The sequence below is a fragment of the Leptodactylus fuscus genome, chromosome 4 (assembly GCF_031893055.1).
Source record: "Leptodactylus fuscus isolate aLepFus1 chromosome 4, aLepFus1.hap2, whole genome shotgun sequence".
NCBI classification, from domain to species: domain Eukaryota; kingdom Metazoa; phylum Chordata; class Amphibia; order Anura; family Leptodactylidae; genus Leptodactylus; species Leptodactylus fuscus.
This window is the reverse complement of record NC_134268.1, coordinates 189,976,233-190,000,024: the sequence shown is the minus strand read 5'-3', so window position 1 is coordinate 190,000,024 and position 23,792 is coordinate 189,976,233. Positions and strand designations below refer to the sequence as shown.

The 23,792-nt window shown below is 40.4% G+C and overlaps 1 protein-coding gene across 4 annotated transcripts in view; it reads right to left on the bottom strand.

Annotated features, from left to right (window-relative positions):
- DPP6 (dipeptidyl peptidase like 6) overlaps positions 1-23,792 on the bottom strand; it is a 1,283,113-nt gene that overhangs the window by 217,731 nt on the left and 1,041,590 nt on the right. For all 4 annotated transcript variants that reach the window (XM_075271529.1, XM_075271531.1, XM_075271527.1 and 1 more), the window contains exon 4: positions 12,616-12,710. In XM_075271529.1, the coding sequence (XP_075127630.1) occupies positions 12,616-12,710 (95 nt within the window). The remainder of the gene's footprint in view (positions 1-12,615; positions 12,711-23,792) is intronic.

The following is a 23,792-nucleotide window of genomic DNA, read 5'->3' as shown; positions in this document are numbered from 1 at the left end:
AACTCATGCACATCGGATACAAACACATAATAAGATTCACAAGATAGTAATGGCGTTTGCAGTAAAATCCTCCGAGTCCTTAATGAGCCGCCATGATGCAATCTTTCTTCTTTATTATGTATATGTCAGTGTGGACTATAATGAAACTTTAAGTGCCGATCTCCCTGACTCATGCTGTTCTTATAATAAGAATAATGGAAGTCTTTCATTTGCCGTTCTATTATAAAGTAAAACCAACTCCCATTGTGTTTCTGTCTAAAAGACTAAAGCATGCACTTAAAAGAAACACACAAAACATTTGGATGACTATGCACACAAACACACATTATATCTGAACTACAGTAATCTGCTTATGTGAAAGAGAAACTCAAGAACGGGGGAGTCGTATGTAAAATAAGGAGCTCATTAAATGGGATATTGGCAAATATACTATAAGATGCTATAGGAAGAGAAAGACGGGGACAGGATAAGGGTCAGGGGAATCCATAGAAAACAATCACTATCCACTGTGATACCAATGGGATGGATAAGATAGTTACACAGTAGATGAGGTTGGATATCGACATTAGTCCATCAAGTCCAACCTATAACCTTACAACCCCCTACAGTGTTGATCCAAAGGAAGGCAAAAACCCCATGAGACTCATGCCAATTGCTCCATTTCAGGGGGGAAAATCCTTCCAGACTCAGTATAAAAACCCTGGATCAATGTGTCCTTAAAATTTAGAATCCATGGTACCCTAGGATAAATTTCTAAAACTTGCCTTACACTAAGGCCCCACATAGCAAAGCAAAGCTAAAATACGCATTGCCCTTTGCTTATTATCAATTATTCTCGGTACACTTGCAGACAATTTTCAAAGGAACTCGGCAGGGAGGTTGTTCCTGCCATCTTGGAGAACTAAGCACATATCTTTTGTGGATGTAGGTTTCCTCCAATCCTTCAGACTCTTCATGTAATCCCAGACAGACTCGGTGATGATCAGGGATCTGCGGGGGCCGTATCATCACTTCCAGGACTCCTCCCCCAAAGAGCGGTCACACCAAATATTGATTTGATTCAGAGTTATCTTTTGTTCATTCACTTTGCATTTTATTAATTATTCTTGAGTATTATTACAGTACTATGGATATTCCTTATGGTTAACAAGTTGGTTAAGGAGACTTTCTCAACATATTTTTAGTGGGGTATAGTCAAGATTTTCTCAAAATCTCAATACCCCACATATCCTTAAAGCTCTATAAATTTATTAAAGGGAGACTGTCAACACCTTCAGGTCTATTAACCCATTGGAAATGTGCTGATGGATAGTTCACAAAGAATTCTACCATGGGCCAAGTTATATCAGCCTGTATATAAATGGAGTGCCTGGAGTCCTCGGAGCATTGCAGTTACTTCCCAAAGCCAAGGAGTCAGGACTGAAGTTTTCACGGCAGGTAGAAAAATGATGATTCCTTTTTCAATAAAGCAAAACTGGAATATCCCTTTAATGATTGTAGCACTGAACTAAGCAGAGAAAGGGCATTGGGTCGTTAGATTTTACATATTTCGGTGGAGGCCTTGTCACATCATAGCGATTTAGCCATAAGGGGGCTTGATTCCATTTGCAATGACTTGACGGGAGCTACGTACACTTATCATTTGCCCATAGTACCGCTATACCATAAAACGGTAACAAAGTCTCTTGGGCATTTTATATCACAGCCGCCTTTGAAGAAACACAAAGGTTGGTGAGATTATTATGCAGCACATAATCAGGATTCTAAATCCACTATTTCAAATGGATTTGTAAATGTGTAAGAGCGGCAGGCAATGTAATTTCAATTATGCATGTTACATAGTCCCTAGCTCAGATACCTGCAGAGTATTCTGTACACATTTAGATGGTAAATGAATACCTTGCTGTGGGATTATTCTACTCCTATTGAAACCCCTCAAATTTAGCTTGTTTTGCTCTTCTTACTTTATAGTACATTATAATCTGACAATAAGGGTCATTTATGTACGGCTCTACTTTATGTACGCTGAAGCCTATACTTGTCTGCCAAGCACATTTCACACTCTTTGGAAATGTCCCCATAAAACCAGCCTGCATTTACCTTTGTGATTTGGCAGATACCCTGGAAAATGAACACGATCGAAACACCGTGCAAATATCATATCGTTCTGTAGCTTTTTTTGTGGGTCCTTTTTATCCATTTAACATTACCTCTATATTATATAGTGTGTTATGTGTTATTATAGTTACGGCTAAAAATATAGGAACGAATATGCGCTGTCAATAGGCAGGCATTTGGGCGCTGTCAAAGGGCCCAGAAGTTGAAGAGAGCCATAGACACGAAGCTGGATACTTCCACCATACCTTTGTATCGGTAGACATGATACTATACACAAAACTGGGTCATCTCCTGGCTGCGTATCTAAGCTGCCGAAATGACTCAAAAGGAGGTCTGGACTTCACTCAGCCTTTTTACCTTTCTTCATAATGGATGCTGGCACCAAGTCTACTACTGTCACTAGCACAAAGACACTTCTATGCCAAAGCACATTATACATGAAGAATTAGCAGAGTCCAGTCTATAAAAAGCTCTTTTTCATCATTTACGCGTTCAGAAGGAATAGATATAGTATAGATATGCTATAGTACTGTACGCTGGATGGACACGATTGGGGCTTCCTGTATGGACGTTAGAAATGTGACCCCGGAGTGCAACATGAAATGAGGAGCAAATATTCTGAGGATCGGTTTCAGTGTGAATGGGAAATCAAGAGACTTTCCATGTCACGAATGACTTAATCAATCATTAAAGGGATTGGCCAATGAATTTTGGATAGGCCATTGGAGGGGATATGCCTGGTCCTCGAGCTATACAGAGCTGGGAATAGAGAGCTCTGTGCCCTGTACAGTGGGCGGTCTTTGTTACTGCAGTCCTGCTCCCAATGAAGTCAATGAGAGATGAGCTGCAGAAACGGCACCTGACCAATGTACAGGGCTCAGAGCCAACTGCACTACATAGTACATAAATAAGAAAAAAATAAACACTTACATTAGTTATAAGGGTGCTATTACATGAATGTAAGCTCATAGTTTACAGCCAAATGCAGGACTGCATCTGTAATCTGCAAGATTTTGAGTTAAAGGGGTGACCCAGTTTTTAAAAAAGTTGGGCCAAATAGAATCCATCAGTGCAAAACACTTCCTAATATATATATATATATATATATATATATATATATATATATATATATATATATATATATCCTGTAAAAATTCAGCCATTTATCTTATTTATTTTCAGGTAAGTGACCTCAGCTTTGATGTTTCGTTTACACTCGCTACCCCTCCCTTTGGGCAGTGCAGCCAGCAAATGAAACATCACAACAGCATGTCAGATTTGGGAGTGATTTATTAGCTGTGATTTCATTGCAGGGGAGAGTACACAAAGAGTAAAAGAAGGATAAATGTAGTTTGTCCACAGATTCATTGCATATAAATAACAGTGATACAAGGAGCAGCAAGTAAAATAAAGCCAAGCAAAGGGTGCACAAGGGAATAGTGAGGATTTAGATATATTTGCAGATATTTTTTGCAAGCTGGATAACCCCTTTAAATAATTCTATATTACAATTTATTATAATTCTTGTTACATGGAGGATATGAGTATTTTGTAAAATAGATATTTTAGATCAGGGGTGCTCACACTTTTTGAACATGTGAGCTACTTTAGAAACTGACCAAGAGATAAGATCTACTACCCACTTCTTGTGGGCGGGGGTGGGGCGGGGCCAGGGGCGGGGCGGAGCGTGAGAGCAGGAGACAGCTCTCCGTTGTCTGCTTGTTCACAAAGCAGACTGAGAATCATCTCCAGACACTGGCAAGGCCTGCCAGTGTTCTGGAGATGATTCTCAGCCTGTGCTGTCAACAAGCAGACACCGATCCCGCAATCGACCCATACGTCCTTCGCATTCGACCGGTAGATCGCGTTCGACGTATTAGGCACCCCTGTTTTAGATTATTTGAAAAGCCTTCTTTAAAACTGTCCATACACTACCTGATTTTGCCTTTCTGACCATTGGTACCTATTCCTGGCACAAGTTGGATTTTTTCAGTTATTGGTGGCTGCTGTAGGTTAAAAAAGACTCTCATGCCAAACAAGGGCTTTGCATCAAGTCAGTAGGATCCCAGGCTGGGACACAGATAAACTGGTTGTGATGTCCAAATTATCTTTTTACCTTAAGACATTGTCGTGTAAGACATCAACCTTCATGATCAACCTTGAATGTCAACTTGTTTAGAAAACTGCCGTCTGAAATCCCTAGTGTGTGGTCAGCTTAAGATGAGTCCGCAGATGACGAATCTGTATTCTACACAGGTAATATTCTCAACTTCCTGCCATTATAGCGAAGGCAAAAATAAATCAGACTGCAGTAAAAGGACAGTATTTGTATGATAGGTGATCTGTTACAGGAAAAGTGTTGCGCGATCTGTGGATAGCATGTTATAGGGCTGGAGAAGCTGAACGGATCGATATATAGTTTTATGGGAAAATATGCAGTATAACCTGTCATTTATCCATTGACATCTAGGCTATTTCTATGTTGAGAAGTCTGGGGGCGGTCCTATCAGTGATAGTTGTCACTCACTGATAGCTCCGCCTCCTTGATTTCTCAGCATAAAAAGAGCAGAGATTTCAATGGATAAAAGACAAGTTATACTGAATCTTCTCCCACAAGACTATATATCAATCCGCACAGCTCCTTCTGCTCTATAACATGCTGCCTATTGGTAAGACTGTATTTTTCAAGCATCAGCTTCCCTTAAAACAAGATACAGGTCAGGTTTAGGCCACACAGGACAGGTCGGATCATGTGTTCTCAGTTAAAGGGGTTGTCCAGGCAAAAATGGGCTCCAAAATAAAAAATAAATCATACTCACCTTTCCTGGTACTCCAATGCCTCCCAGTTTGGTCTGGTCCTCCTGGTCCATTTTTGTATTCTGGTGGAAGTCCCTCAGCACATGACTGGCTTCAGTAGAAGGAATCTGGGATGTCACAGCCAGTGAACAGTTTCACATTGAGAACAGTAGGACCAGACTGTGATAGGAGGCATCGAAGCACCAGGGACAGGTGAGTATGATTTTTTACATTTTTTTCGCTCCCTTGGCTTTTTTTTTTAAACAACCTCTTTAAAGCACTTATAAACAGGATAGGTAATAAAAACTTGATTTCTACGGGCCCGACTTTTGGAACCTCCATATCATCAGAATGGGAGTCTCAAGTCCATAGGCCTTCTCCTTTGAATGACTATAGTGAGAGAGTATTGGCCCTGAGTAGCGGTCTAGCATGGGCACTACTTGCAAATTCTGTAAAAGATAAGAAACTAGCTGAGCATGAAATGTCCAGCAGATACCACTACACATCCTCTGCTGCGGCAGCTAGGGAAATGAATGAACGGCTGGCGACGGCCTCCTCCAGCTGTAATTTGCAGGGATTTCTGAAGCCAGACCAGAGCTTTCATCTGCAAAAGCAATTGTCTCCTAATACAACACCTCTGAGTGTAGCGCACAACTTACTCTGATATAACCCTGAGAATTGGAGACTTTTGTTTGCAAAAAAACCCCCGAAACCTCTTAGCAAAGATGCATATCATCTCTCTAGAAACAAAATGATGCACCGCATGGAGAATTACAGATCCCGAGTCGTAGAGATTTGCAGTACTTATGGTTGGTGTTACAAATTTACTTAATCCAGATAGATTTCCTTTGTTTGAATGTGAGACTGAATCTGCTGCACTTCCCTGAAAGAACTTCAGTGCTTTGACAGGTGAAATATGCCGGAGCTATGGATGTTGATAGCTCTGACACAGAGAGTTACAGCTGGATTCTGCTGACAAAAGATTATATAGCTTCCTTTGAAGCAAACACTGGATGTAATGTATAATGTCAAAGACAAATTGAAAAGTCACTGTAAGAAAATCCACAATGTTATGAGGAGGACTTGTCATACAGGAAATTATTATATTAGATAGAGAAATATTGTGAGATAAATATAGAGATAGATGATAAGATGGATAGATACTATAGATGGATGGATGGATGGATAGATGGATAGACAGAGATAGATAGACAGATAGATAGATAGATAGATAGATAGATAGATAGATAGATAGTAGATACATGGATAGAGAGATAGTAGATAGATAAGTAGATAGATAGATAGATAGATAGATAGATAGCTTCTACAGATGAGCAATAACCAAAAATATAAAAAATTGAAAACTGGGCAGCACGCCAAATCTAGTGGAAAAAAATCCAGGACTAGCCCAACTATGCAATATTTCAGTTCAACAGAAGCTTTATCAGGACTCCATGTACATGAATGTGCTTTATTGGTCTGCTAACTATACTTTTCATGGTTAGCACAATGACCCATTATTCTCTATGGTCCCGTATACACACCCATGTATCATCACGTGGCTGTGTATGCGGCTGTGAGCTTGGGGAAACATTTGTCCAATTTGCAACATGGGTCACTGAAGGAAGTAGATGAGTCCATGGAGGCATGGTGATACATGGATGTGCTGTCTGTGCTGTTTTAACATGGGCCTGTTAAAACGGCAGCTCAATTGACATTTTTGTTTAAGGAGTTTTCGGTCATGATAACGTATCTCAGGATAGATGAACAATATTAGATCATTCATCAGATCCCTAGGTAAAAAATATGCAAATCTATTCTCCAGGATGTAATTAGGAGAACAGTGCACTCTGTACGCCGCCCTCTAGAGGGCAGCCTCCTTAACATCATGCATGACTCAGTTAACAAGTCTACTAACATGATGCGGATTTAATTGCCAAATTAGTATTTCTATTCCAAAAGGAACAGATTCCCAGCTATGGACAGCGCTGTTTCGGTCTTTTGGACCTCCTCAGCATAGCGCAGGGATACTAATTTGGCAGAGTGAGAGACTATAGACCAGGGTCAGGGGATAATCATACACATTAGGGAGAGTGTGTGCCTACATAGGCAGCAGTAGTGCAGCCCATCCACTATGCAGTGTATGGATCCATCTCCTTCCAACTCCATACTCTGTATTATAGTACAGGAATAGAACCACTGCAATTCTGTCCTATGATCCTTTGCAGTGAGATTCTCATAATGTCAGCTGTAGGAAGATGCTATGGCAGGTCTGTGCTGGGCCCCCCTTTGCTGGATATAATAGATTTCCTAAAACACAAGCATGTCCGTCTTTGTAGAATCATACACTGACACTTTATTCCATGTTGAGGATGGTGACTATTACCTAGCCTGTGTGAATTAGGCCAAGTCTCTCCAGTTCTATTTTTTTGCTCTTCCACTAACGTTCCTTGGCTTTGATCACGCTTGTAGCCATCTATATAGGACAACACACGGATAGAATTAAATTTACATAATGTAAATAATAAATTATGAATAAAGAAAATAAATTATGAATAAAAGAAAAGAAAATTCGTAATCCGTGTCTCCGCTGTGACAACTGTCACCGTAGACCCTGCCTAGGCTGCGTGTACGGTACGCCGAGAACTGAAGGCTTTCCAATAAACAAAAAAGATTTCTAAAATGTTATTCACACATTTCAGTTCAGAAGACGGTAACTTTCATCTTCGGGGAAAGATGTTGATTTTGTCTCCCCAAATAGAGTGAAGATTTTCTGTCTATAGCAGATGGAAGCATTGAGTTCAATAAACCTTGTGTAATGTCATTTGAAAAGCATTATCCATGGCAAAAAGTACAAAATGACATTTCAGCCGCCTAATACAATTGTGTGTTTCACACTTTAAACTGGAACTGTACAAATACAAGAGGATTTTCAGCTTTGGAAAAAAAAAAAAAAAGAAAAAAAACTCAGAGCAATTGTTCCGGTCTGTGGAATCAGAAAGTAAACTTTGTTGCTGGAGCGAGTGTAATTCCCAACGCACAGCCGCCATCAAGGTATCTGAAACGCAGCGAGATTACAGGAGGCAAAATGTTTTTCTTGATAGATCAACAGGCAGAAAACACAAGGCGATGCTGTACTGCATACAGAAGTACAACACCGAGTGCCTGCAGGGAGTCATAGAAAATGTCAGACTTGCCTAATGTAATGTAACAAAGGTAATGCAAGTATTGATTTCCATGGACCATTACACAGAATATTTGGCAGTCCTCATTGACAAATATGCTCGGTGCCCAGAGGAAGATATAATCAAAGCCTCTTCCTTTAATCAACCCGAGTTTTATCATACACACATTCACCGTTTTCACACGATAGATAACAGAGAGCAATATCCGGGATCATCTTATATTCATTCCTGGTCTATCGTCAGACACCAACACAGCCAAGGACAGAAGAACCTTCACAGATCTATGACATCAGAACATATAGTACCTTTATAATAGCGAGAAACTTCTAATATTGGGCCGTATAAGGGATAGTGATCAGGATTATGTGTCGTCTATCATCTATCTATCTATCTATCTATCTATCTATCTATCTATCTACAGATGCAGCAAAGTTTAACATGAATTTTAACATGCTTCTAATCCCTGTAACTCAACTTTTTGCAGTTAGTATCTATCTCTTCGTTACATCTGCATTGATATTCTGTCCAGGGGAGTCCGCATTGAGACTCAAGTAGGATGGGTGATGTCATAGCTGTCAGGATACGGAGTCGCCGCGGTCTCCTTGCTGCGCGGCGACTCCCCGGGAGACGTGTTAAGAGTTCTATTGGTTGTGCTTAGGTGATTAAGGGTTAATCTTTTCCTTGCTCTCAGTTCTCCATGCCATTAGCCATCACAGGTGTTGTGGGTTGTTTTATCTGCTGCTATTTAAACCCCACCCAGGCATGGATCCTTGCCAGCCATTCACTTAGTGTTTCCTGGTCTCCTGCTCTGTCAGATATCCTGTTTGTTTTGTCTTTCAGTCTGTGTATTGGTTATTATACCTGGCTTGTATTTGACTACCCCTTGTCTTCTGATTCGGTACTTTATTCTGATCTCCTGGCTTGACCTCTTGCTCGTCCGACCTCGCCTTCTCTTCTTTGTCTTGCTGGGACTTGTGGTCCTCCCCGGTTCCATGCTGTTTAGTCTTTTGTTTTGCATTGCAGTTACACTGTGCTTTCTGTTTAGATGTGACCCCGTGACTCCAGTCCCTAGGACTTTCAGGGCCTCCTCTTCCCTGACCCTAGCCACCGGGATAGAAGTGTAGGAGTTGTGGCAGGCGCACTTCAACTAGGAAGTGCATTGGTCTGCCTCATCTCAGATCTACAGCATAGTTCTAGCTCCAGGGCCTACGACCCCTTTTGTCATTAGTTGCACAGTGTTGCTTTCCCAGCTGTGTCACTTTGCACTGCCTGACCCTGACTCCAATCCTTACAATAGCGGTGGGAGGATGAACTCTCGCGTAACAATGTGGCATAAATATCGATGGTAGAAGCTGAGTGGCAAGATCAGTATTTTAAGGAGTTAAAGGCCCGCCCCTAGTGCACCAAATGCCTCAATTGCCTAAGACTTCCAAATTATTTTTCTCCAACTCTATAAAGTGACATACACAGCAAAGTTATGAGTGTAATATGTTCTGTAACAGATGGTGACTATACTGGGGGAAGTAGTAGACTCTTTAACCCCTTCAAGCTGAAACTACGCAATGTCTATGTTCTTTGTTCACACAAACCCTCCCTTTCTGCCTATTAAGTGCTATCTGGATAAAACATATTAGCTTATAAACCCAGCTTTGCATACGTCCCCGGTCTTTAGGTCTGATCTTATTTAGAGTGTAACTTTAGTGGAAGTCCAGAGACTCACCGCATTTGACAGGAGCCGCGGATATAGTCTTTTAATCATAAAGTTGAAGAGCGACTCGGCTCTCTGTTCAAACAGCGCCATGTCTTTGAAGTTGTGGACCAGACATCAGGTACATGGAGAGGTGGAGGAGCGGGGAAGTCTTACATTCATCATCAGACACAAAACATATAATAAAGTCCAGTGTTTATGTAGTACAAAGCAAAGACACAAGAAGCCTTTGATAAATGAGCAGAAAATCCTTTATGATGTTCTATTTAGACAACTTGTCATCCGACAAGCAGTTCTATGGCAAATACTCCACAATAAACAAAAGCTTGACGGCAGAACATTACAGCCGCTCTACGCCTCCAACATTCAGCGTCTTAAATTATCTGCATTTTGTACTATTTTCATCGCATTTATCGTCTTCTGCAATTTATTTACAAAAAAATAAAATAAAAAATAAGAAAAAAATAATAATTTCTTCTTCTAAGATAGGATAACAATGACCTGGAAATATAAAATCCTGAGTGAGTGGCTCGTGTGAAGGGTTTAACCCCTTATGGTTATGCTCACATATGGGTCGGAGGTGACGCTAAGCCAGTCCAGGACAGCTTGTCCTGGACTGTTTTAGGTCAGCAAAAATGCCGCCCTCCCTCGGGGCCCCGGCATAGCGCCGCCAGAAGCGGTCGGTCCAGGTCGCCTCATGGGAGGTGCGGCACTAGTCAGACACCACATCAGAAAGCCGATAGATCACATTAATAGATTCTTAATGTTTTTGATTACTCTATTGACCCATGCAGTTTTGTGACAGTGTTTAAAGGGGTTTTCTGGAACTATGATATTCATTGCTGTGGCCTTTTCACTACTTACCAAGGACAGTGCTATGCATTGTATAGTGGCCGTGCTTGGTATTGCAGGTCGACTTGAAGGCGACTGAGCTGCAACATGGCTAGGTGACCAATGGATTGATCAGGCCCTATATCATATGTCCAGACTGCCCAGACTCTATGCCTCTTTTTTCTTTAATTGTAGATTGTGAACCCCATATAGGGCTCTGAATGTACATTTTTCCTATCAGTATGTCTGTGTATTAGTATGGGAGGAAATCCATGCAAACATGGGGAGAACATACAGATTCCTTGCAGATGTTGTTGCAGGCAGGATTCAAACCCAGGACTCCAGCGCTGCAAGGCTACAGTGCTAACTACTGAGCCACCGTGTTGCCCCTGCCCAGGTTATATGTTTGTCCCTGCTGCAGCTACATCCTGCATTCCTGGTCTCTTAAATAAGGCTCAAATAATAATGCCAATGCTTGTCAGGGGCTTGTCAGGAGGGGTTTGAAATATACTGGAAATCAGGCCTGGTTCACATCTGCATCAGTAATTCGCACGGTGTTCTGCACATGTCATACAGACAGAAAAGTAGATCATGAACTACTTTTCTGTCCTCATGTTCCGTGCAGAAAGCACACGGACCGCATTATAGTCTATGGGGTCCATGTTCTCTCACTGCACACCGATTGCCAATGCGTTTGGTAGTCCGTTCGGGAGGGTCCCCATGCGAACTCTCCGAACGGATTACTGATGCAGATATGAACCAGGCCTTAGCTACAGAAGGGAGACTGACTACCCGACTGCACATGAGATCAAACTATAGACTAGTCTGGGAATCACACTTGGCATCCCATAATAAAAGTGTTCCAAATGAATGGGTAGAACTGAACTGGAATAAAATACGTTACACTGCAAGATTATGGCATAATATAGGCAAGAAAAATTGTCAGTGTGCTTCTTTAAAAGGTAAAATAAAAGCTCATCAGCATACTGTTATTGCTTGTAGCAGTCTGTGTATAGCTGTTGCACACATAAAGTACTGTATATACTCCAGTATAAGCCGACCCGAGTATAAGCCGACCCTCCTAATTTTACCACAAAAAAACTGGGAAAACTTATTGACTTGAGTATAAGCCTACGGGAGAAATGCAGCAGCTACTGGAAAATGTCAAAAATTAAAATGTTTTTTGGGTGCAGTAGTTGCTGGGTGCTGGGGAAGGGGAGGGGGTGTTTTGGTTGTCTGTCTGCCCCTTCCCTGAGCTTGAGGACTGTTTTTCCCCCCCCACGTGGAATTCAGTCTGGCTGAATATAGGGTATCTGCACTGCTCCTATTAACCCCTTCCTGACGGAACAGGAGCACTGCAGATCCCCTATATTCAGTAGACCGGGCACTGTCAGACTCAGGGATACCTAATATGTATGTGTTTTACAGTAATTTTTTTTCCCACTATTTTCTGTGAGATTCTATACATTATCATTGAGGCTGGTCATAGACGCCCCCCCCCCCAAAAAAAAAAAAAAAAAAGAAAAAAAAAAAAAAAAAGTTTTTTTTTGCTTGACTCTAGTATAAGCCGAGGGGGGCTTTTTCAGCACAAAAACTGTGCTTAAAGATTCGGCTTGTACTCGAATATATATGGTATTGTAATCATGTATATTATTCTATCTGGACTCATGTATACAGCAGCGCCATGTGCACAATACCGGAGTGACACAAGGATATAATACCACTCTGTATTCCAGAGTCATAGGCACTTCATAGGCCTCTTCACTTACACTGTATTTCTGAGGTTTTCTCCTCTAGAATCACCGCTTCTAAAGGAGAATATCTCTGTAATCCAGTATCCAAGAGAACATGTCACTATTTTTTTCTGTCAGTTTCTGTATCTCCCCTTAAAGAGGTCACAGCATGTCTTTTCTTACTAGTATCAACGAGAATGAGCGCGGCCAACACCACATGCGAAATGGTGAAAATTCTACTTACAAACATTTTCTTCTCTATCAGTAATGTCGACTCGTTCTTTTCCACGTTTAGCTTCACAACATTGCCTTGCTGAGTTCTGAATAATAATTCTTTACCTGCAAAACAAACAAAATAGAATTGTTAATGGATCAGAATAGAAGAGTCCTCTGCTGAGAGAAGAGTCTGAGAAAAGCAGGGAAATCTTGCAGCAGATCACGTAAGACCAAATTATTACAGAACACATTATTACAATATTGAAAAAAAAAAATAGAAAAACACTCTAGGAAAAAGTAATACTATAGGTCCATGATGGCAAACCTATGGCACGTGTGCAAGAGGTGGCACTCAGAGCACTCTCTGCAGGCGCCCATCTTTGGAACAGATTATACTGGGTGGGGGCGACTTTGCAGCAGATGACACTATGTGGGGCACACTGTGGAGCAAATTGTACTGTATATGGGCCACTGTGGAGCAGATTGTACTGTGTATGGGCCACGGTGGAGCAGATTGCACTGTGTGGGAGGTCACTGTGGGGAAGATTGTACTGTGTGTGGGCCCTTCACTATTTTTATCATGCAGTATCTGTTTTATAGCAGACACGTGATATTATCACAGACCATCCACACAGTATTAATGCTAAATTGCCCTTTCGGCACTTTGTGATAACTTAGTTGGTTTTGGGTTAGCAGTTTGGGCACTCGGACTCTAAAAGGTTTGCCATCACTGCTATAGGTCATGCCTGGTACTAGAAAGGTCAATGTATAACATAGGGATAAAAAAACAAAAAACAAAACATTGATCCATCTTTCTCAGGCCTTATTCACATGTCAGCATTTTGATCATCATGGAACAGTATTTGATCCTGCATTTTAGAGTTGTGTGCTGTCCCATATATACCTCTAAAGGGATTGTACAAAATAAACAGAAGTTTTAGATTTTTTTTTCAAAAACCCAACTTTACTTGACTATCACTTGTGTTTGGTATTACAGTTCCATTGAAGTGAACGCTGTAACACCATGTTTTTCTAATCTTTTGTATCCCATATAAAAACAGTAATGTCTTGTATTAGGTAGAGATGGTACAGGGGACATGTCCTGTTAAAAATTCTAGGTAATATGAAAAAGACATGTAAGTATGAAAGAAGATGGTCTGCTACGCTCCATGACTATGAAAATTTCTTCTTTATTTATTCCATGTTAAAAACAATTTACATAGAAGACATCCAGAAAAAGGTAGAAAAAACACACATAGTGCTATAAAAATCGCTTACGCGTTTCAGGGTAAAGAAACCCCTTAATTATAGCATATCAAACATACAGACTAAACACAGTTATATAGAATAGTGACAAGCACCCAATACATCAGGTTGCACTAATTAATTATATGGTTAACAGCTGCAGCTACACTGCCAATTTCTGCGTGCAATAAAGTTTGTTAGATTCAACATACAATTCGTTTAAAGTGTGATCTCAGAATCCATGAAAATCAATAATTATAAGGATAAACCCCATGAAAAAACCTACATAACAATAACAAACTATGAACAAAACTTCAACTATTTAAGAGGTGTTATATTATTTGAAGATTCAAATATTCCATTGTATTAAAAATCAATTATATACACATTCAAAGGAAGAAAATATCAATAAGCATATAAATTACTGCAAAAACCATAAGAGTTTGGTATTACAAATTGGTCAAACTTCTACTTATTTGTCATATTACAAGTCTTTGTGTCACTAGAGTAAATGTAGATATCATATAAATGTTGGGTCCATTGAAACAGTCATGTTTCCAGTCCATCAAAAAATAGAACAATCTCTATTTTCTCACAGATCATGGCCAGCACTCAACTGTGAAGCCCAGTCATGCGAAGAAAAGCCTTAATCTGATCTTGTCCTTCTATTGTCCAGTTCCATAATCCTAAATCCAAAGTGTGCACACGTGACTATTGCTCTCTGGGACAATCTCTTTCAACCTTTCCAAAAAGAAATAGGAAATAATAAATTCCTAACTGAAATATATAGACAATTTCTCCCCAAAAGCCTCTTGATCTCTGTTGTCAAGGTAGTATACTGTATGTAACACTGCAACTTCATTTTCGGGCATCCTACTCGACCTGTTATCCTAACAACCACCGTTTTTAGCTACTCTTATTTGTATTTCATATGGATCCATTGTATTTACAATTTTAGTTGCATGAAGTAAAAGTCAAGTTTTATTTAAATATTTTTTGGCGCTGGAAAGTTTTTTATTTACTATTGCTACATATCTCATCCTCTTCAGTCGGGGATTTATCCGTAGCAGCCAACTCAAGTGTTTTTCCATTCCTCTTCTATATATTTGTTTGGGGTCTGAGCGGTTTTTGGAATTATATTCAACCGTTTTTTAATGACTATTCACAGGGTATGTATGAGTCCTTGATATTAGGACAAATGTATCCAACTCCTGCGGATTCCATATATTGGCATGGTAATGTGAATATTTTAGAATCTCTGTGACATATTAATATATTGATGTGATAAGAACATCCTAGAACTTTCCATATGTGTTTATGAACATAAATAAGCTATGTGTTTAGCTTTTGGGTTCAATTCTCTCTACTGTGCTTCATGAACTGTTGTCATTAGGGTTGAGAGATTGTGTTCGGAAAAGATCGGATTCTGATCGGCGATCAAGAAAATTTCACGATCGCGATCGGAATTCTGAACACGATCTTTTTAGGTGGGATTGAGATCGGTACTATTTCCCACAATGTTTTGCTTAGCCTTCACACTGAGTATAGGTTCCGCTCATTCTGAGTGGAGTGTATACTCAGTGTGAAGGCTCCGCTGCGGTTCCATGGGAATGAATGGAAGCAGCCGGCACACAGCCTTAACCCCCTACGTGACGGCTGCCTCCATTTATTCTAATGGGAGACTAAACTAACATCTCTAGTAGCTACTTACCTCCAGAGATGGCTGCTCCAGTGTCCGGTGTTCTCCTTCTTCTTCACTTCGCTGCCGCTCCATGCTGCTCTTCTCGCCTCACTGCCGCCGCCTCCCGGGTTAGTGTTTAAAGAGCTAGAAAGGCGGGGCTTGTGGCTTAGGAGAGTGTGGGTGGGTACAGGGCGGGGAAACGTGAAGTCTCCCCTCCCAGTACCCGCCCACACTCTCCTAATCTGGGATGCAGGGGGCAGAAAGGTGAGAAGAGCAGTGTGGAGTGGCAGCGAGGCGAAGAAGAAGGAGAACACCAGGCACCGGAGCAGCCATCTCTGCAGGTAAGTGGACACTAGGGGGGAAAAAAAAAATCCTCTGGCTACTTAGTGATTCACTACACAGCGTGGATTCTAACAATTAAAGCGTTCAATTGTTAGATTCCATGCTGTATAGTGAATAGGATTCCTTTTAAACTCCCATCTCCGATTAATAAAAAAATCCCATTGACTTGCATTGGGATCGGAATTGGGATCAAGATCGGGTTCGAATGAAAAATGATCGGAAATCGGATTTTAAAATCGATCCTGAAAAGTCAAGATCGGCTCAACCCTAATTGTCATTTATAATATAGTATCAATTATTATAGTTATTAATTGATGACATCCTCTTATCAGTGACTACTAAATATCGGTCTATCCCTAGTGCTTATAGATTGTAAGATTCTTACAGACCACATATCTTAAGCACTGGACACATACAAACCCCACATGTAATATGGCCATATTTTCATATTAGGAATGAATACTTAACACGAGGTTTGGTTCTCGCTTTTACAATCAACTGTTTGGAGCCTATAATGGAAAATATGCTTTAGGCAACTTCTTATTTCACACTTTGCTTGTTAAATGTTTTTGATCCCTTCAGTTATCGTTTTCATCAATCATTACAGTAAAGCGTAAAAAATGTCAAAATAAAAAATATATTCCGAAGCGTATTCCACTCATCAGAATTAACCTATAGCTCGCAGACTGGGAATCATTTTGTTTTTCATAGAAATGCCAATTTAGTTTCCTGGCATTTTCCATCGTAACCTGAACATTTGGATGAATTTTCAATCGGTGAAGCTGACAAACAAAATAAAACATGCTTATTGTTATTTGCACTAGTTTAGATGCAGATTGTATGGTGGCATGTAGTAAGTTTCTGGCATCTGGACGTAGACTTTGAAAGAATTAGTGAATGTCCGATGTTGGTGGCTGGCTCGTGGTATAGAAGTGTCGCAACACACTCAGATAGAAATTTCGGATTGCTGCAAATCTTGGCATGCAGTTGTCTTATGTAAATGGTTACAGGTGCGGTCTGATCAGATACTAGGTCTTACCACAAGAGGATGTAAAAGTTTTCCCTGATGCTATGTAAAGTGCCTATCAGAGGCTACTATAGGGTAATGTACTCTTGGTGAGAGATCATTGACTATTTGAGATGCAGGTACAATACGCTCAAAGAGATTATGCCCAGGATCGTTGTTTTGACAAATGGTCCAACATATAGGCCCTAATGTCCTAGCTGTTTGGAAGTGTTGAGAGCAGTGGTTTTGGGATGGAACACAAAAATGGCAAATAGGCTATGGACCATCGACTACTGGGATTTTCCAGCAGGGTAATGCAACACGGTGCAAGGGTCTCTAACAGACTGCAACACTTGCATCAACAGATTTATTACCAATTGAATATTTATAGGGCCAACATCAGCAACCTAGGAGTGTGCAGATCCAGCTGCAAAATCATAGGATTCCATATAGAACCTGTATGTCTCCATATTCATCTATATCTCATTATGTATCCAGGCTACAGGTGGCCCAGTAGGGTACTACAGACTCCTCCCAATTGTAAGTTTTCCCCAATAACTTCTCCTTTCACTTCATGTAACCTCTTATATATATCATTATTACATTCATACACAAAAAGTTTCATTCAATTCCAACAACTCCATCTTGGTGCATTATTTTTTTTTTTTCAATGAGAGTAAGTATACACACATCATATTATTAATAAAGTCTTATTGGTTAATGTGAATAACCTCCTAAAGATTGAACGGATTTGTATAAACAAAATTCCAAAATGCTCAGCGTGACAGCACCATACGATGTATGTCACTGATCTATCGAGACCTAGCGACAGACCCTCTTTAACACAAAGGTGACAATTATAATATAGAAAAGTCTAATAATAAAGACAAACCCTACTGGGATATAATTATAGTAGAGAATAGCCTCGGGGTACGGACAAAAGGGTTTGTTACATCAACGACAAACACTATTGTGACACCATTACAGAGGAACACAACGTGTAAATGAATATCCAGTCCGTTGTGGCACCAACACAATAGGATAAATTATAAATCAAGACAGAGGTTATTATTATACAGCCATAATAAAATACAGAATATGAATAAAGACTACTGAGACAACAAAACACAGCACAGGAACCGAGGAACATCATCTTAATAGAATATTGTGTAGCAATAATGATAATAAATATTGTGCACAATGAGTGTCATGGCATTCCCATGCGACCATTGGTGGCCCAATTGCAGGCCTCAGCTGTAACCCCCAGGCCAATGATATCATAGAAGAGCCCTGGATGTCACAAGGCTCAAGAGAGGTAATGGAAGGTGAGCATTAATTTATTTTTTCCACCTCCCCTAAAGAGACCCCAGAATATAATAGTGTCACATTTCACTTTGACATAACCTTGTTGTTCACCTTAGAGACCAAGGAACTGGACAGATAGGTTCCTAGGAGCCCTGATAGTGTTCTACACTGTTTTCTGGTCTCAAAGCTTCATAAAATGGAATAGTTATAGCGAAGTAGAATCTCAGGACGTGTAAATTTTACAGCTGAACTAAATAAAAAAAATCATCTTAAAAAAAGTGTCCTGATCTTGGGGTTTATTCAATCCAAACCACCCATCGAAGTGAATGGGAGTAGTAAATCTTTCTGACGATGGTTGGAAGATTTCAGTTGCAGATATTCCACAAAATATGTATCACAAGATGAACCCAATTTATCAAACGTGATGCAGAATCCAGCAAAACAGACTTGAAAAATCCATTTATGATAAGTCCTCCCCACCCCCCATAACTACTGATCACAATAGAACAGGGACCTGGAGGGAAGACAACACTATTGCAGCACCATCGCAATAAAACACGACATAGGAAGATAAAAAATAAGGAGTTTTGTAACATCAGTATAGAAACATTGCCGAATAGTATGGTGAAATATTCGTTGAACTTTCTCCTATAAAAATGGATATTTTTGTAAGCCTAAATGGATATCCTATGGTGTATTGTTAGGATCATAAGCAGGTCTGAAGCAAAGTTTTCCATTAGCCAAAAAACAATCATGTGGGTACTGTCGACTCAAGTGCACTTTATTGGTTGGATTTGACAGATTACTTCTCTGACCAGGTTTATAATTCTAATCATGTTAAAATTGTTCCGACCACTATAATTCCTCGCACATCACGCAGGGCGCAGCCGGTCCTTCATTTCTCCTTTCAAATCAATAATGACATTTAACCAACTTTGGTATTAGAACATTTCCTGACCTAAAAAAAATTAACTCTCCTCTTTCAAAAGATCTGGAACACCAGTAATATTAGCCTTAGGTAGCTTTTGTAACCAAAGCCAGCAGTATGAAGAGGCCCAAAGGACTGACTACAAGGCAAGTATTACAAATGGCTCATGTGAGAAGGTGACAGGCAGAGTGCTGGAGTCCCACTATATCAGCCGCAGGCTTCTGCCCTATGTGTGGTCCAGGCTGGGTCTGGAGTAGGCTTCAGCCCAGGTGTAGGTCATAGGCTCGCTACTGGCCCATAAAAGGCTGCAGAGCCTACATTCTAGGGCAGATCCAGGGAGTGAGAGGAGGCGTCTGGGTCTCTCCTGTAACCCTTAATCCAGTGAGACTGTATTGTGATAATTTGTTGGTTTGTGTGGCTGTTAGTAAGCCACACTTATAGTTAGTTTATTATTTACTGTTTAGTTAATTGCTCAGACGAGCAGGATTTGGTTTCTTATTATTTTGCCTGAAGTTAAGGCTGCATTTTATTTTGCTACTTTTGTGCCTGAAATGAAGATTTATTTATTTTCCTGTTTTTTTTCTAAAGAAACCAGTTTTCTACATATCTTGTGTCCCTGTCTTTGACTGGTTGGGTCCACACCACTGCTTCTACCGAGCTACCTCCCCCACATTCCTGTAAGCTGGGGACCAGATTTTGCATTTGAAGCATTTGCAGTTAGATTTCTGACTGCTAACCCACTATATATATATATATATATATATATATATATATATATATATATATCTATATATATATATATATGATTTGTTTTTCAGAATAGATAATAGACATTTTCGACAGGTTTGTATTTACTTAGATTCTTTCCTTTCCAATGGAACGCTAATTGCAAAACAAACATCCTACACCTCAGAAAGCGCAGCCAAATGTCTGCTTATATGAATCAATAGCTGCTATACTAAATCTCACAGTAACTAGTAATTTGCTCCAAGCTTTCCTTCTTGGAAATGAAAATGTAGACACAATCCAATGTTTTAAGATAGACCTGCTGGAAATGGTTGTTATCATCCAAGAAATGGTACGGTTGTCATTAGTGTTTATAATACTTAAGATGCTTTACAAAACAGTACCCAGTATGGCTACCACACGTCTTGATGCCTATGGTGTCTATCATACTTCACCAATCTTCATACATCTACTAAAAAGTTACTATGACATCTACTTATATAGAGCCTCACTTAGATTTTCTACAAGGGCACCAGGGGCTACTAAAGATCATTTTGGAGACTCAGTATTCCCAGAATAGCTATAGCAGCCAACAATATAACACAAAAACAAAAAATACCTTGAGATATTTCACATTGGCCACTAGTACAAACTATAATCTAAAATTTCCTATCTTCTGCTTTTTGGTTCTCAGATTTAGACTGGGACAGCTTCACAAATGGATGAGAAATTTAATGTAAGATAATGGTTGTAGCAGGAAGGGGGAAGAGGAAACTTATCATGGGAGTACTGAAGAAATGATATGAAGAGAGGAATAGCAACCTCCACTGCCTAAGGTTACAACAGAGGGAGTTCTTTACTGGCTGTTGTAACTTGATTCAGGCAGTTGCTCAGTTGAGAAAGACAGAAGAGGAAGGGAGAGAATAACACAGGCCAGAAGCATATGCATGTATGCAGCTTCCCTGCCACTTGCTGGTCTTTGGAGGATGGGGCTATACTTCATCCTTTTATGAAGGGTATAACTATACACTCACCGGCCACTTTATTAGGTACACCTGTCCAACTGCTCGTTAACACTTAATTTCTAATCAGCCAATCACATGGCGGCAACTCAGTGCATTTTGGCATGTAGACATGGTCAAGACAATCTCCTGCAGTTCAAACCGAGCATCAGTATGGGGAAGAAAGGTGATTTGAGTGCCTTTGAACGTGGCATGGTTGTTGGTGCCAGAAGGGCTGGTCTGAGTATTTCAGAAACTGCTGATCTACTGGGATTTTCACGCACAACCATCTCTAGGGTTTACAGAGAATGGTCCGAAAAAGAAAAAACATCCAGTGAGCGGCAGTTCTGTGGGCGGAAATGCGTTGTTGATGCCAGAGGTCAGAGGAGAATGGCCAGACTGGTTCGAGCTGATAGAAAGGCAACAGTGACTCAAATAGCCACCCGTTACAACCAAGGTAGCCAGAAGAGCATCTCTGAACGCACAGTACGTCGAACTTTGAGGCAGATGGGCTACAGCAGCAGAAGACCACACCGGGTGCCACTCCTTTCAGCTAAGAACAGGAAACTGAGGCTACAATTTGCACAAGCTCATCGAAATTGGACAATTGAAGATTGGAAAAACGTTGCCTGGTCTGATGAGTCTCGATTTCTGTTGCGACATTCGGATGGTAGGGTCAGAATTTGGCGTCAACAACATGAAAGCATGGATCCATCCTGCCTTGTATCAACGGTTCAGGCTGGTGGTGGTGGTGTCATGGTGTGGGGAATATTTTCTTGGCACTCTTTGGGCCCCTTGGTACCAATTGAGCATCGTTGCAATGCCAAAGCCTACCTGAGTATTGTTGCTGACCATGTCCATCCCTTTATGACCACAATGTACCCAACATCTGATGGCTACTTTCAGCATGATAATGCAATGCCATGTCATAAAGCTGGAATCATCTCAGACTGGTTTCTTGAACATGACAATGAGTTCACTGTACTCCAATGGCCTCCACAGTCACCAGATCTCAATCCAATAGAGCATCTCTGGGATGTGGTGGAACGAGAGATTCGCATCATGGATGTGCAGCCGACAAATCTGCGGCAACTGTGTGATGCCATCATGTCAATATGGACCAAAATCTCTGAGGAATGCTTCCAGCACCTTGTTGTATCTATGCCACGAAGAATTGAGGCAGTTCTGAAGGCAAAAGGGTGTCCAACCCGTTACTAGCATGGTGTACCTAATAAAGTGGCCGGTGAGTGTATATTGGCATATTAACCCCAAGGACTTCGGTGTCCCAGGCTGCAGCTCTTCCAGCTGAGATATTTGGCTTCCTGATGCTGCACTGAAGCTTACTTTCCATTGCCTCTAGTTTCTAGTTTCAGTTCCTGCATCTCTGGTTTGCTCCACCTTGTTCTCTGATTGAACATCCTATTTAAACCCAGCCTTGCACTTCCTGCTTTGTGAGATTATTGCACTCTCAGCCTGTAATCTAGCCAGTCTCTTCTACTCTGCTGCTAATACTGACGCTCATCATGTGCATCGGCCACTGGCATTCTCCTGCCTATGGTATTTGCCTACTCCTCTAATACTGATGCTCACCTTGTGCATTGACCATTGGCTTCCTCCTGACTATGGTATTTACCTTCTCCTCTAATACTGACGCTCATCTTGTGCATCGACCATTGGCTTTGTCCTGACTATGATATTTGGCTTCTCCTCCAATACTGATGCTCATCCTGTGTATTGACCACTGGCTTCCTCCTACCTACATTATCAACTTTGCAAAGACTCTGAACCAGACCGAGACTGTTACAGTATGTCTTTGACCATGGACTTCCATTCAATGCAGTTATCATGAGCATACACTAAAATTTGACAGATAGCACAGACATAGCAAAATTTAACATGACTAACACATTAATGAAAAAAGTGGCTGCTCATTTTAACTCAACTGTTTTTTAGTGCTTTCAATGGCTCTTGTTGTGAATTAACAAAGTGTTATCAGATTTGTGTTGAAGGTGGCTATATCTGTATGTCCCTGGACATGGCTAATTTTGGATTTTTTTTTTTGTAAATAAAATATAAATATCCACAAGATTAAAGACTGTGTAATGGAGGACACCTAAACAAGTCTGGTTAAAAAGGAGAAGCAGTAAGTTGTATAGCAGAATAAACTTTAGCAGTCTTCAGTCGTTACATTTTCTCACATGGTCACTGAGACAAAATCATCATAGGATCAGTATGCAATAAATAGAATATAATAATCATACTATTGCTGTACAGTTATAGGCTTTGTGTTTCTATATTAGATATATACTAGTGACTAAAAGTAAAGGAACTTTAATAGACTTGTACAAATCTATAGTAACCAGGTCCTGAACAGCATGGGCAGATGCAAAGTGCCCCCATGTGCACGATGTAAAAGTTGGCCTTCCCTCGTTGACTATGTTTTATATACCAGCGAAGACTTGTCGGATGTAAAGAGCCCCTCTTGAGGACCCTTTTTGAGTCTAGTGCTAACTACGTATTTTTTAAAGGCAATTATGTGTAACCTATTTTCATAAGTATTACTCCCAGTATGAAGCCCGAGATGAGCCGAGCTCAATGGCAGCTCTTTCAGCTCATAGTAATTGTCCACTCTGGAGCACATAGTGTTTCTGAGATTGTATTTTCTGTGTTTATGTTCTTCTCACCAGATGGGTCAATTGAGGTGACAATGGATTTAACACTCATGTTCCTGCTCCCTGCCTTTGGTAACAGTTTTATAGTCACACTAAATGTAACACGGTGACAGTTTCTTAATAGATAACCTGATAGAGGAATTACAGGAACAAATAAAAGCCATTTTGTTTTTCATAACAGATTTCCATAATTGCTCAATCACAGTCTGTCAACTCATTACCGACTACTTTACTCAAGCAAACTGACAATGTAATTGCTTTCATCCAGCACGTCTGCAAATCATTAGTTAAACAAATGC